This window comes from Camellia sinensis, chromosome 5 (genome assembly GCF_055761805.1).
Source record: "Camellia sinensis isolate YWXY chromosome 5, ASM5576180v1, whole genome shotgun sequence".
NCBI classification, from domain to species: domain Eukaryota; kingdom Viridiplantae; phylum Streptophyta; class Magnoliopsida; order Ericales; family Theaceae; genus Camellia; species Camellia sinensis.
Window position 1 is genome coordinate 203,334,665 of NC_138965.1, and position 15,178 is coordinate 203,349,842.

The window sequence follows — 15,178 nt, forward strand, 5'->3', positions numbered from 1 at the left end:
TTTTTTTTCCTTTTTTGTTGTTGTTTGGCAGGATGTTATAAGTAAGTCAACACATGTTTCTTTGATTTTTTTTTTTTCTTCTTTTGCTTCTAGTACATGTCTGCAGGTGGTGTACCAAAGAGGCTTCCAACTACTTTGAACAACCTTAAAACTCTCAAGTTGTTGTCTATTTGTTTTGCGGAAGTAAATGAGATCTCAGTTATTCTTTGTTTAATTAGAAGCTCTCCAAACTTGGAGAAAATTACAATTGTGGTAAGAACAACAGATATTTTTATTTCTTATGTTTATAATGTATATTTTGAATCATTAGGCTGAGACACAATTCCATTTCCTTTTTTCCAGGTACGAAGGTGTGAAACTGCTGATGTTATTGATCATGTTCTACAACTTCTAGAAATGCAAGACTGGTCAGATGTCTCTTTAAATCGACTTCAAGCAGTGGAGTTGGGCAATCTATCTGGCACATAGCCTGAATTGAAGTTTATTGAGTTTCTATTAGCCATATCGCTGGTGCTGGAGACAATGTTTATTCAGACTGACTCAGAGAAGGTTGCTGACAAAGGACTGAGAATTTTGACAGAGGTGACACGATTTCCACGCTGGTCACCTCATGCATAAATCAAATTCGAATATAAAGATAAAGATCAAGTTTAGCAAATGGCACCACAAGAATTACCACTTTTGGCAACAAAAAAATTGGTCGCTAAAAGTCAATTTTTGGTCGGCAAAAGTTATCCGCGACCAATTTTTTTGGTCGCTACTTTGGTCGCCAATTGAGGATCGGCAAAAGTAATTCGCGACCAAAATTGTGGTTGGTCGGCAAAAGTTGGATTTCGCGACTAAATTTTTGGTCGCTAAATATTTAATTACCGCGACTAATTTATTTTGTCGCCAAAACACTTTGGTCACGAAAAGTGATATTTTCCCGACCAAAAAGTTTGGTCGCCAATTATCACATTCAACGACCAAAAAGTTTGGTCGCCAATGGTGACATTCCGCGACCAAAAATTTTGGTCGCCAATCGTGACATTCCGCGACCAAAAAATTTTGGTCGCCAATCGTGACATTCCGCGACCAACAAAGGTTTTGGTCGCCATTTGTTAATTTTCGCGACCAAAACTTTTAGTCGGCAAAAGTGAGTTTCCACGACCAAGAGCGGTTTTGGTCGGCAATAGATGTATTTTTTGCGACCAAAACTCTTGGTCGGCAATTGTTATTTTTTGCAAAAAAAAATAATTTATTTGTCACGACTACTAAATTGGTCGCCAAAGCAAGAAAACAATACACCTGTAATTCCTAATAATTCATTCAATCCATAATAAACCTATAATTTTAAAGCATCATTCAAATTAACTGAATCATTAACATTCGACACAATACATAATTCATTAACATTCGACACAATACAACTATTCTAAGTTTTCATTCACAAGTCACATCCATCTAGCATAACAAATTGAAACAATACATAATTCAGATTTACAGCATCAGGAAAATTGCTTAATCCACTAAGTTGCCTTGATAGCCAATCAAAAAGATCCTTGCGCCCTTCCGTGCCAAGCTTCGCATCCATCAAAGCAGTAGTGATGTAAGGCACCTAATAAAGAAACAGAATTGGAAAATTTATCAGAGAAGCATGATAGTGGCAGCAACACTGGATTGCAAACCCGTATCTTTGCAAAAATCAATTAAATCCTATAAACATGTACATCGAATTGAGACAACTAGCTAGGGGTGGGCGCGGATCGATTGCGGCCACGGAACCTCTAATCCGCCATCCATCCGCCAGATTGGCGGATTGGAGAAAATCAATCCGCATCCGTCCGCCAATCCGGCGGATGCGGATTGAGCGGATGAGCGGATTGGCGGATATATACGAATCGGTTTGGCGGTTTAAAAGTTTACAAATTTTCAACATAATTTAATTGTGTGCGCACTATGTATTCCAGAGGTGTGCGCACTAAATAAGACCTAAGATTTCTAGTTTCGGAAAGCAGTTAACACATAGTAGGAATGCAACTATGTATTCCAGAGGTGGGAAGGGATTCACATCCTTACATTGTGGAAATTATTCCCAGGTAAATTAGAAAACTCCAGACAGAAATGGCTTCTTATAACCCAGTCAAGGACATGCATTTAAAATCTCGCAGTGGTGAATCGAGAAGACCATAGCTAGGACCCTTCAACTCATGTTTCAGCCTATATTCAAACCCAGTCCCTATTTGAGTAAGGCTTTCCTTTGATTGCTGAAAGACCTGGGGCTAAAAATAAAAGTAAAAATGTATATTTATTCAAACTTTGAATCTCAAATCTTGTGTCATTTGGAAACCAAGAGAAGATAACATCCAGCAGTGGAGTGCAGATCATTTTAATTTTCACTATAAGAAACAACATAAAACACAATTTTTTATTTCGTTTTTGTTTCTTCTCCTTTATCAGCGATCAACCCCACAATAAATGAGGCGTTAGAAAGAAACCATAAACAGGACTAGCATAGACTTTGTGTTTTTGGAGGATGCATTAACTGATGAGTAGGGATGTATTCTTGATTGTATTAATCAAAGCAAGAAAGAACACATATTGGAGCCTCTCATATGCAGATATCATTCAACAATAATATAACTATTAACAATTTAGGCATAAGAATGGAACTTACAGTCATTATTCGTCTGCGCTGCTACAAGTAAAATTTGGACAGAAACAACCAGCAAACAGATCTGAATTCTTGAACCCATTATTCAAGAAAGAACCACAGAGATTCTTGAGCTCACTGAATTACAATGAAAACACTTCGCAACCACTCAATTCATTCCTTCAGTTCCTATTGTTCACTATAACTCTTCAATATAAGAATGTTCTTCATGACTGTAATCAACATATGCATAGCTGCAATTAGAAACAATATGAAAGCACATGGATACACAAATTATTTGTTCAAGTAATTACAATACAACAATTGCAATCTAATTTTTCCTTCATAGAAAATAAATAAAACAGAATAAACAGCTGAAAGAGTTCTTATGCAAAGTATGCTGCCTCCAATTCAATAATGCAGATTCATATTAACCAGCCTTCAGTTTCTTTTCAATTGAATCAGAGGGAGAAAAGACCATAGATTTGAAAGGGTGGAGAAAAAAAAAAAGAAAAGAAAAAACTATTACCTCATCAACTCGATCAAGAGCCCCATTGCCCTGCAACCAATGGCAAAGATAAATTTATAGTATCTAAAGAGTCTGTCAACAAAAAGAAAGGCATTGTAAGAAAAACATACAATAGAGTCCACTAATACCTCCTCAGCATCCTCATTATCATATATCGAGTATCTAAATGCTTGGCTAAGATTATTTGCTAAAGTTGCTACATCAAAATCTCTGTCATGAAGATCATCCTCATCACTATCCCTTGTCCTATCTTGCAATGCAGTTGGGCGCCTGTACATCAAAAAGAAAGAAAATAAATAATTATCAGGAAGTAAAACAGGCCAACAAATATTTGGAGCAGGCTACAAAAGGGAACAAACACAGAAAATACAACGATGGTGGGGATTTTTTTAGTTTAGTAATGTGGGATATCAAAATTTTACTACTGAATCTTGCCAATAGCCATGCCCCCTTCCCTCTTATGCTACTTTTATGATAAAGTGCAATGAACCTCAAATATTTTGGATGCAAAAAGTAGCAACCAGATGGGCTGAGTTTCATCAGAGCAACAAGCATCATCCTGTACTGTGCACTGACATCCTAATCACACTATGCATTAAAACACAATCATAAGCATACCCGCAAGCCCATCTGTAGACATTTTCCACAATATTACGCTCCTGTAAAACAGTAGTTTGCCAATCATTCCATTCGCTATTTTCCTGGAAAGCACAAGTGAGATTTTATCTCAGTCGAGAGATGTGTCCTCCATTCAACAGAACAAACAAAAGTATACTTGCTCAGTTTAGCCAACATAAGAAAATTCAATCTCTCTATCATACCAACGTTAGATTCAAGATACAGGAGAACCACTTCAAGCAGGCTTTTACAAGAACCAATTGTAATGAAAAGAAGGAAATTGAGACCTTATGAAGTGAGTCATACTTAATTGACAATCAAAAATAATCATTTGGCTATTAATATACCCCTGTTATAGTCGCATTAGGAGGGAGTAAAAAATCAAGATAATGAACATATGAATTTTGTGATCATGTAGCTTACAGAAAATTGATGTCTTCCAGGGTCGTCAGTATCATCTAGATATGAAGATGTATCACACAATACGATCCAGATCTATGTCATTTCAATATGTATCTTTCTCACATATTGTAGGTACAACTACATTGCTAATACGGTGATCATGATCCTGATATACACTCAAATCGTGCATACACAGCAGAGTTAGGGTATTGTAGCAAACCATTTCTTTAACAATTGGCAATCCTATGTCCAAATCATCTCTTCCTCTTTATACTAGATCAACTCTCCACTACACAATCATGTTAAAAATATTTATTGTGTGGTACAATATAGAATTTGAGACAAGAGAATAGGACAAGATCGTGTAAAACTCTTCTGTTGGCAATAGTGTCATAAGTGTGGAGGATTTAAAGTTAGAGTGCTTGTATGGTACTAGCATATAAACTCGGATTAAAAATTCCACTATATCTTTTTAAAGTTAAAGTGCTTGTATGAATTTTTTCAAACCTTGGCAGTAGGACTATGCAAGTGCTTATAAAAATAAAAAATAACAAAGTGAAAAAAGGTAAGGAGCCTCATATTAATGATAACAACTTCATCTGATGGACCTGAGATAAATAATATACCTCTGAAAATGCATTCGAGTAGCCACAGCAAGGTAACCAGGACCAGCTTGCTGCATATACAGCTGTTCAATGTCTTTACGTAACTCATCACGCTCTACAAAACAATATCAACACATCAAATTAGAATGCAGCAGCTGAGAGGGGCAAGTGAATTAACATTACAAATAGTAAGCAACTTATAAGATTCCTGTGCATTGCATTAAGTTGGTAAACTATATAGTGCAATGCAGCACATCCTGCCAATGTCTCCATCCACTCAATTAAGCACATGATGAAGAGACAAGTTTGGCTCAAAAGAAAACAAAATGATCAGGTTCCAAAATCAGTTATTGGAAAATATTTGGATTTTAGATATTTTGATTAAAATTATGAGAAGTAAAATGAATCAATAAATATTGAAATGAAAACCCTGGGAGGGCATCTAGTCTGGCTTTGGAGGCAAATTGAAGGTAGAGATTAACATAGTCAAGAAAAGACTTTATTGGAATACGTTGCCCATTAAGCTCAACCTTCACAGTCTTTCCAAGGCATCCCCCGCCAAGTCAATCACCCGCTTTTTCATCAGGGCAACAACATCATCTTCAAGATGAGTCATATTGAATTTTGCTAAGTCAGGCTTAAATGTAACTTTTGTCCAGTTTTCGCTCTCCTTGCATTTTGTTATGACGGGCTCAGATTTTTTTCCCATATTGTTGGAGAAAACCTTCATGGGAGTGGAAGGAACTTGCCAGTTAGCAAAGCACATGAATCATAATAAGGCTTTGTAAGGAAAACTATATGTACAAACAACAGAATATGCAACCAACTTTTTTTATAAAAAAGATTCAAATTAGAATTTACATATTAGCAGGCAAGCGAAACATGCATGGTATGACTTAAATTTGGAAGAAACCCAATTGTCTTAGAAGGCTTTTACAGCCTTTACAAAGTTGGAAACCAGATAGCAAGTAATAAGTTCAATATTTGATGATGTTCTGCCTTTGCTATGCTTTGTCACTGGACCAAACAAAGCAATTGACGCATCTCTCAAAGGAACCCAACAGAATTCAACACAAATGAAGGTTATGTAATTACTCCTACTATATGGTTATGATGTAAACAAAAAACCTCAGTTTCAGACACATTAGAACAACATACCAATAACAGAACCCTAACAGAAACCTAAATTCCACATGAAAAACTTCAAAATCAAAAATCCAAGTGCTCTGTAGTCAAAGCCCCTAGTTTATTTCTATTGAATTGGATCGGATAGGATAATCAATAACCAGAATTTTTAAAAAATAAAATAAAATAAAATAGAATTCAATATCTTCATTGACCCTAAAGTAAAGATATGCCTGCATTGTATAGATAAACATCCAAACATCAATAATTGCAAAGCAACCCTCAAAGTATCAGGAAAACCCCAAGATCTAACAAAGAAAAATCTGAAGTAACCCTAATCAATAATCATCAGTCGCAGACAAAGATTTAAGAATTATAATTCGAAAATAAAACCCTAAATCCTGAAGTTACCAAAACCCTAGATCTGTAAATAACCTTTCTCAAATTCAACAAGCAATCAAGGGCCACATTAAAAAATCTAAAACAGCATATATATCCATTACACAAAAACACTCAAAAGCCATTAAGAGATTATCATGGTAAGGAAATATAACATAAGGGATTGGGGAATGATGAGAATGTGTTTATAAGAAAGGGAATAGAGAGGAACTGCAGTGCAGAGACCAAAAAGTCATCCAATACACGAGCATATTTTTGCAACAAATCCTATAAGTGAGGATGTCAACATCACAAGATGAGATGCTAAGGGTTGATAGGAATATGACTCATGTCCCAAGATCCACAACCTTAAAAGGGGAAGGGTGTTGAGGGACTGGTGGGGGAAAAAGTTGTTCAGAGCAATTGAATGAAAAGAGTTTTATGTTCAATGGTCATCCCTAGCAAAAACAAGATCATCATACAACAAAAGGCTATGCCTGATGCATGCTCACATCAGATTAGATGATAGGAGGTGTAAAGAAAAGTAATTACCATTAATTCCTTGCATGGCACCATTGACAACCTGTTGAGCAGCAACATCATAAACATGACGAGTAGTTGTTGCTAGACCAAACACTCTATCTGCAGCCAAAGATATATGATATTGTTCATAGGAAATCAAGGAGAACACCAACACTAATTACTGTCATGAAGAAAAAGTTAATAAATAAAATATACCCAAAGCATTCTAGACTTTAAAAACTTATTTCCACACAAGTACATCTTTTGAAAAGCAGAAGGTTTTCAATTCAGTGAGCAAATTGTTCTTCTCAACCCTACAAGGACATAAAATAGGAAAAATTATAGTAACAAAGGACTTGTAGCATGTGTGAGCCTCATTACCGAAGCTCGAAGAGCTTAACAGATAATGATGCATCGAGACAAGCAAGCATTACATGAGTCAGGAAAATTTGAGGCATGGAATTGCAAGTTGGGTATACAAATGACAAAAGATGGTGACAATTACATAATTTTCTAGTTGAATAACGAAAAATAAAAATACTTCATTGCTGATATGGATTTACACAACAAACAACACCCAATAACTTATTCCTCAACCAACAGTTTGACACCATGCCAATGTCAAGAACTGCAGAAAATCATAGACTCTGCTTCCCTAAAGGCATGTAGAACATACATTACAAAAACTAAAACATGTATGGATCACTTGCAAATTAACTTCTTAATTTAGAGCCAATTCCCTTGCAAGCAGGTGTCTTTTAACATGTTACAGCCTATTTCCTTCAAGAACATACTTATTTTTCCAAACTATTATGCTTAGCAAATGTTCCACGTTATAGTTTATTATGAAGAGGACAGAACTCTAGCAACAATAGTATTTGATTGATATGGAAGTCTGGTTAAAGAGGAGAAAACATTGCACCAAAAGGATGTATAAAAGGGGCGAAATGGATATTCATGTCATGTCAAAGAAGTCACAATAGAATAATGTTTGCAGTAACAGAAAAGAGTTGCAGACATCTCCTCACTTGTTTCTCTCATTCAAAACCATGCATAAGACTTTCATCTCACACTGCTCCTAAGTGATAAAACAAAGAACTCATCTTCTTTCTTTTTTGATTACCTTCCTCACGAATGTATAATAAGACCAAAGTCATTCAATTTCTTAAAAAGATTACCAATCCTTAAATACTGGTGTGTGTGTCACATAAAAAAGAAACAAGCCTGGATAACACAGAGAATATCAGGGAGGTGATTTTTGGACTCATCAACAGGACCTGCATGGAGTTCAATAAATACATCAGGCATTAAGGGAGGGAGATAGACAAGCATTAATGGATAGCAAACATAACAAGTAATATACCAAGTAACACAAATAAGTGATGCGCTGGAGCATCCGCCATTAATTGTAGATCATTTGGAGAATTTTTGTAGTGCGAAGCAACATAGAGGGGGGAAATTTGTTATGCTATGTTGCAAAACCTCGAAAAGATTTTCTTCCACCAAAAAAGAGACCTTTAAAAAAATTCAGCATACTGTGGGTACTATACTGTAGCTTCGCTAGGTATCAATGGCACCAAAAACTTGGCAGAGCTAATAAGCAGATATTGCAGCAGTCATACAATGAGGCATGGGGTCCTGGGGACTCATTTGATAATGAGACAGATCAAACTAGATGTGTCACATGATAATCAAAGGGAGAAAATTAGAAGTAACTATATCACACAACCTAAATCAGTGACATTAATTGAAATTCTAAAAAAAGCAATATGAGATCCCAAGTCCAAGGAAAGATAATGAGTTCCTTGACTAAGTCAAAATCCCAGGGGATATGTCATCACACAACTTTTCTGACAACAAATATATGTTTTTGAATTCAAATGCATAGAGAAGCATTACCTCAATTCCACCAACAAATATAAAGAAACATACACACATAAAGATGAGTAGATACACACATACACATATAAAGATGAAGAACTACCAGGTCTTTGTTGTTCGAGATGATTTTTTCTTTTCATTTTTGTTCATTCATTAATGAGTAGATATTGGTTTTTAAAAAGATTACCTTACAACAGCAAAGTCGCATCCTGATTTTCAGAAACTGATGCAGTACCCTGAAATTCAGATTGAATTAAAGAAAATGCAATGTAAACATTGAAATTATCACACAACCTAAATTAGTGAAATTAATTGAAATTCTAAAAAAAGCAGTATGAGATCCTAAGTCCAAGGAAAGATAATGAGTTCCTTAACTAAGTCAAAATCCCAGAGGATATGTAATTACACAACTTTTCTGACAACAAATACATGTTTTTGAACTCAAATGCATAGAAAAGCATTACCTCAATTCCACTCTGTAATCGATTTACTTGACTGATTATTGACAATAATCAGTCTTTACCATTACCTCAATTCCACCAACAAATATCGATTTACTTAAAGCATAGAGAAGCATAGAGAGAAAGAGAGAGAGAGGGAGAGAGGTACCGGAGAGCTCCCATGGGGGTTCGAAGCAGAGAGAGAAAGAGAAGACAGCGGCGTCAATGTAGAATTTGAGGAAGCTGATGATGATGAAGGTGGCTGTGGTGGTGGAAACCCTAGCCTTCGGTGACCCAATCGAAGCACAATCACTACAAGAAACTTGACTTTTAGCGGCATTTTTCAAACGCCGCTATAGGCTTGATAACCGCCACAATAGGTTTTTGCGACGTTTGATATTTAACTAGGAACAGAGATTAAGAATTGACTAATAATTAATATAAAAGAACACAAATTGGCTCAAATTTGAATTACAATGCCAAATTGAAGACCATAAAAATTCTAATTTATATCCTTGGAAATTTAATGCTACAACTTCTCGAAAGATAACCCTTTTGTTGTTTGGATTGATGTATGAAGTGTTATCATTCTCTTTCATTAAGGCTTCATATTTTGCCCTCTTCTTACACACTGGAAAATCAGTTCTTCACAGCATTATCAGTTCTGTAAGCATAGATGAAGAAATTAATTTGTAATTACCACAAACTTTTCCAATGCCAAGCAAGAAATAAAACATTACAACTTTATATACCTCCCTGAGACCACTTTGGCTATTTCAGTCCATCTGTTACCAAATACTTTTCGAGCCTGCAGTGGATCTTAAGATATCAAATTCCCACAGACAATAATGGAGAAATAATTATCTAATTTTGAAATACACTTGGCATTATCTGTTGGACCATTGGAGACAACAAAACAAATGAACTCAAAGAAAATTTAAGGAAATTAATGATTGACCAAAGATAGTGTTACATATATAGTTCAAAAGAAAATATATCAATAATAGTAATAGAAAGGAAAAACTAGCTTGTCAGTATTGATATATCGCGACTTTTGAGTTCAGAAAGCATCAATTTTACCTCACATAAAAGCAAGTCTTCCTCTGGAGACCACCCCCTTTCTTGAAATCAGAATTCAAGTAAGTGTACCATCTGCAATGGTATGTCACATCAACATAGGGGTTAGACTAAAAAATAGAAAATTAAAGAATTATTGGAAGACAAAGGAGATCATAAATTTTAAAAAAATCATGTTTTTATAAAATAATTAACCTTCTTCTACATTGCCTGGTTGATTTATCCTTGAATTTTGATGCAATGATTGCCCAACTACACATGTAAAACACAACAGAACCTATCAAATTCATTCATCAAACAAACAACCTTTCATACATTATGAGCAAGTTCAAATCCCTGATTTGTACAAATCAAAGTACAATATAAATAGGAATTTACCTGACAAGTTCCCACAATCAACTCTATAGTTTTTGGCACAAACTTGCCAATTATGTTACAAGTACCCAATGAGTAAATCCAAGAAAGCTTTCTATGCTTTGTTTTTGTTCGATAAAATTCCTTAAAAACCTCAACACATTTCACCAAGAGAGAGAGGAAGGGAGGAAGTTAGATACGATAATCCCTCTCTTGATGATAATAATAATAATAATAATAATAATAATAATAATAATAATAATAATAATAATAATAATAATAATAATAATAATAATAATTGTGACATCACCGCTTCTTGGTATCAAAAGAGGCACCTCAAGTTTCATCATTGGTAAACTGCACCCAAAAAAACATGGAAAAAGGCATTTAGCATCGCTTGGTATTTCCTAAAAGCATTTTTGATGATGCAAAGTGATATGCCCTTAATATAGTACTATACGATCCATATTTAAACAAACATAGAAAACAGATAAACAAAATGGCAATTCTACAAGCATGTTTGGAAGCATGAAGACAAGTGCATTTTGACACAAATGGGTACCCACACATCCACATATATGCAATGATATCAACCAAATTACCATAGACAATATATTGAATTACACATTATACATTGACATAATATTGCGTTTTTTCCTTGCTTCCAAATGGGGCTTGTTGCCCATGTATGCCCTATATAGGCATTACAAGATAAAAAGAACTGCTAGCATGCTTCGCTAGGTCATTCAATTGGATCCTTCTAGCATTGCACATGTTAAGCCTCAATCATATTAGCCCATTGTTTATAGTTTCACAACCCAAATGAGAATTTTCTCCTTAATTCTAAATTCTATTAGGCAGATTTCCCGGAAAAGAAAAGAAAAAGTAGTTGCTATACTCATGTTATTTACAATTGAAATAAACGTTAATATCCTTCAAGATAATTTAATATGAGTTGCGCTCACCTTCACTCCAAGTTTGTTGCAAATATTTTCAGCAAGTAGAAGGGAATATGTGGAATGTTTGTCTGCCCTGGATGGATCTGAAGAAAGAATAATTACTGATAAGCTAGTTTAAGAGAATACAAATATTATGTTCCATTACCTCCAAGCAGCCATTCTCTATCAGATATTACAGCGATTGACAAGGGAATATCTTCATTCTTCAAAGATTTTTGAATATTACTAATGGTTTCCTTTAAGACATCATAGTCCATGGGGTTCCCAATCTGTGAATATAAAAAATCATGACGGATTTGAAGGAATGTAAAGAAGGTATTCCAAACTTATATTAAATAGTAATAATAATAATCATAATAAAGAGAAGATGAAGACGAAGACGAAGAAGAAGAAGAAAGAAAGAAAGAACGAAGATGAATAGTTCTAACCATATTGATGAAACAGTACCCTGTGGGAAACCCGGACATTCTTGAGCTTGCCTTGACCAGCAAGGCTGCTTGCCCTGTTTCTGTCATCCATTGGCACATCTGACAATATTTCCTGCACATACATGGATCTTAAAAAATAAAATTTCAAGCAACATATTTAAAATCTAAGAACTTAATGTACGATCTAAGACATTAATATATCTTGTGTCTGATTTCAAAAGAGGTGAAAGCAAACCAATACAACAACAACAACAACAACAACAAAAAAGAAGAAGAAAAAGAAGAAGAAGAAGAAGAATGAATGATGATGTCATTCTATTGATGGCTGATGCAGATCCACATGTATCAAAAAAAAAAATGAGAACTTAGTATTCGGCCCAATGGACCAACTAATCTTATGAGATGTTTTATGCTATGATGCCTTAAAGGAAACCAAATTTATAAAAGTTTCCCCCTAATTTTAAAGCAACGAAATAAAATCTTATTATTGTATATGACCTCAAACAAAATAGCAGATATGATGAAGTTTCTTAAAGAACATTAGAACATACGAATACACTACCAGGTCCAAGATAATTATCATATTCTTCAATCATTTCTGCAACATCAGGGCGCCATCCAAGCAGTAGTATACATTCTTTTGGTCCTAGACTCCAATCTGATGCCTACAAACAAAACTCAACGTAAATATACTCAAAATCGTTGTTTTAACCATGAACTTAGCGAATCCAAGTCAGAAAACACTTACCTTGAGCCCTAGATCGATTTAGATCAGAGGGATTCGAACAATCTCGAAGATATACGCTCAAGAAAAGACGAAGAACAAGCTTTTCTACCTCAATTAACTTCGCATCTCCACCAAGGAAGACAGAAATTTACAGATCATATATAAAAATCGATTATACATAAGAAAAAATAATAATAATAATAAACCTTTTTCCCAACCCGATCTACCATGAAATTTACAGATTTATAAAAGCATAAACCTTTTCTCATACCTGATCTACCACGTATCTAATTTCAACCAGATCTAGCAAAAAATAGAACCAAAAAAGAGAAAGAAAAAAAATTATGAAATTACAGATCTAGAGAACAGATTTGATACCATAAGGGCCTGAGGAGCAACATCCCAACCCAAACGCGGTCTCTTTCTGGGACGACGATCCATGTCCGCGTGTGGAAACTCGATCACACGTTCCATCTCCATGATCGAACACAGATAGATCCAAACAGAGTTTAGAGAGAGAGAGATTTGCAGAGAGATCTAAGAGAGAAGAAGAGAATCGAAGAATGATAATGATCTGATCTGAGATGAATAACAGATCGAGATCAAGTTCGAGTTCGATGAAGAACAGCTAGGGCAAAGCCCTAGAGCGACAGAGATTGATGTTTGCCCGAGGAATGTAGATCGATGTTCGATTACGATAGAGAGGAGCGGTGTGTGAGAGACTGAGAGGGGGTGATGTCTGTGAGAGTGAGATATCAGTGTAAGACTGAGAGAGACGGACCATGACGGAGATACGAGTGTGAGAGAGTGAGATCTGTTAATTGACTTTTCTTTCTTCCTCTTTTTTTAAATGTAAAATATGCAAAACACTAAAAAATGGCATTTTTTTAAAACGATGTTGTATAAACGTTGTTGTATGTCAATTTTCTTGTAGTGAATGTCGCGATTCACAATCGGAAACTCTACCTTGCGAGTGGGAGGATTGCGACTTGAAGACACTGAGAGAGAATGGGGGAGAGGCAGAAATCGAGGCCAGCGTCGGGAGCGAGCGCAAGAGGGAGGGTAGGAAAGAAGAACAGAGAGGGAGAGAGAGACAGAGAGGGAATGGGAGGAGACGAGTTAAACCAAATTACCCCAATCTGGGTTCGATTGATGCATCAACAATGTGTGAAGTAGAAAATTACCCCAATCTAGAATTTTTTTTCTGAAATTCAATTCCCGCCCCACGTTTCAAATTTCTCCCCAAATTTTTGGCAACCAAACTCTCAAATTAGTCGCAAAAATAGGTTCTTTCGCCGACAAATTTTTTTAGTCGCCAAATCTCAATCAACGGCGACTAAAATATTAGTCGCTAAAAGTACTAATTTGGCGACTAATTTTTTTTGGTTGCTAAAAATAAGTTTTTCGCGACCAAATTTTTGGTCGCTAAAAAATATGTGACCTTCCGCGACCAAATTTGTAGTTGGTCGGCAAAAGTATACCACTTTCTGCGACCAACATATTTTTTGGTCGCCAAAATATAACCTTCTGCGACCAATAAAATTTGGTCGCCAAAATTAATGATCATTCGCGACTAATTAATATTTGGTCGCCAAACGTCATTTTTTTGCGACCAAAATTTTTTTAGTCGGTAAAAGTGGTCGCAAAATGTGTAAATTCTTGTAGTGTGGTTTGTGTCCTTTTTGGCCGTCTTTGGTTTGAGTGGGACAGAGAGATGATCTTTTCTGTGTTCATCGTCTGATAGGTCCATTTTTAAAAATTAAAACGGCTAAGACATTTACTGAGGGAAAGTGGAACATCTTGAGGGCAAAAAATTGCTTTCCTTTTAGGTAAAATATAAGTTCTTCAACAATTTAAATTATATGAAATTTGGTTAAAATTTGGCCATGATGTTTGTGATTGTGAATTTAAGTGCCACTTTTAACTTTATATCAAGTTTACATTCCCTATTCCTCATTTCAGGTAATCAATTAGGCAGGAACTTGGCGTTGACACGGTGATGTACACACTATACACAGTTTATTCTCCTCTTAAAGTGTTTTTGTTAGGTTTTATTTATTTTGACAGAAAATATTTTTTACATAATTTTTTCCAGAAGTTATTTTTGCAAAGAGGTGGGTTGGAGGTAGTGGCTGTGGTGGGTTCTGATGGTGTCATTAGTAATAGTTTAGTTCAAAAAAATGTCTTTCATTTTTTTCGGAGTGGAAAATGTTTTCATCTAATTATGCTTGTTTTTTGTTGAAAATATTTTCTATTGACTTTTGTCTTTTTGTTATTTTAAATGTCAGAATATGCACAATATATATATATATTCTTTGGCAATTTGAGAGCATGGTAAAAAGTCAGCTTTTTAGCTTTTCAGCTTTTTTACACAAAAAAAAAACCACAAAAAATCAGAAAAAAGCCAATTTTTTTAGCAAAAAAAACAAAAAAGCTAAAAAAGTCGGTTTTTTATTAACTTTCCAAAAAACCACTCTATCCAAACGAACGCAGTTTTAGTT

The 15,178-nt window shown here is 35.1% G+C and overlaps 1 protein-coding gene across 18 annotated transcripts; it reads right to left on the bottom strand.

The window, feature by feature from the left end:
* Window positions 1-1,303: 1,303 nt before the first annotated feature.
* Window positions 1,304-14,856, bottom strand: LOC114271205 (putative ion channel POLLUX-like 2). 18 transcript variants are annotated; one of them, XM_082871222.1, is made up of 21 exons: window positions 14,741-14,856; window positions 13,056-13,132; window positions 12,502-12,615; window positions 11,970-12,062; window positions 11,668-11,791; window positions 11,529-11,605; window positions 10,405-10,461; window positions 10,213-10,284; window positions 9,885-10,023; window positions 9,302-9,796; window positions 8,880-8,928; window positions 7,028-7,125; window positions 6,842-6,931; window positions 5,317-5,510; window positions 4,808-4,901; window positions 3,780-3,862; window positions 3,290-3,431; window positions 3,162-3,191; window positions 2,657-2,865; window positions 2,059-2,261; window positions 1,304-1,597 (listed from the first exon to the last, which is right to left on the bottom strand). In XM_082871222.1, the coding sequence occupies exons 1-7, from the start codon at window positions 14,832-14,834 to the stop codon at window positions 10,429-10,431; spliced, it is 612 nt and encodes a 203-aa protein (XP_082727348.1). In that variant the 5' UTR covers window positions 14,835-14,856; the 3' UTR covers window positions 1,304-1,597; window positions 2,059-2,261; window positions 2,657-2,865; window positions 3,162-3,191; window positions 3,290-3,431; window positions 3,780-3,862; window positions 4,808-4,901; window positions 5,317-5,510; window positions 6,842-6,931; window positions 7,028-7,125; window positions 8,880-8,928; window positions 9,302-9,796; window positions 9,885-10,023; window positions 10,213-10,284; window positions 10,405-10,428. The 18 variants fall into 18 exon arrangements, with proteins under 18 accessions (XP_082727348.1, XP_082727355.1, XP_082727357.1 ...); XM_082871229.1 differs by lacking the exon at window positions 2,059-2,261 and having other exon boundaries at window positions 9,302-9,763; window positions 9,885-9,940; XM_082871231.1 differs by lacking the exon at window positions 2,059-2,261 and having other exon boundaries at window positions 9,885-9,940.
* Between the last annotated feature and the right edge of the window lie 322 nt (window positions 14,857-15,178).

What these genes read in the sequence shown, in the direction of transcription:
- LOC114271205 (XM_082871229.1), bottom strand. Translation starts at nt 14,834, where the DNA reads ATGACACCATCAGAACCCACCACAGCCACTACCTCCAACCCACCTCTT. An exon ending in TTGGACCTGGTAGTGTATTC is followed by an intron (nt 12,063 to 12,501) that starts GTATGTTCTAAT and finishes ATGTATGTGCAG; the next exon opens with GAAATATTGTCAGATGTGCC. An exon ending in GCAACAAACTTGGAGTGAAG is followed by an intron (nt 10,462 to 11,528) that starts GTGAGCGCAACT and finishes TTACATGTGTAG; the next exon opens with TTGGGCAATCATTGCATCAA.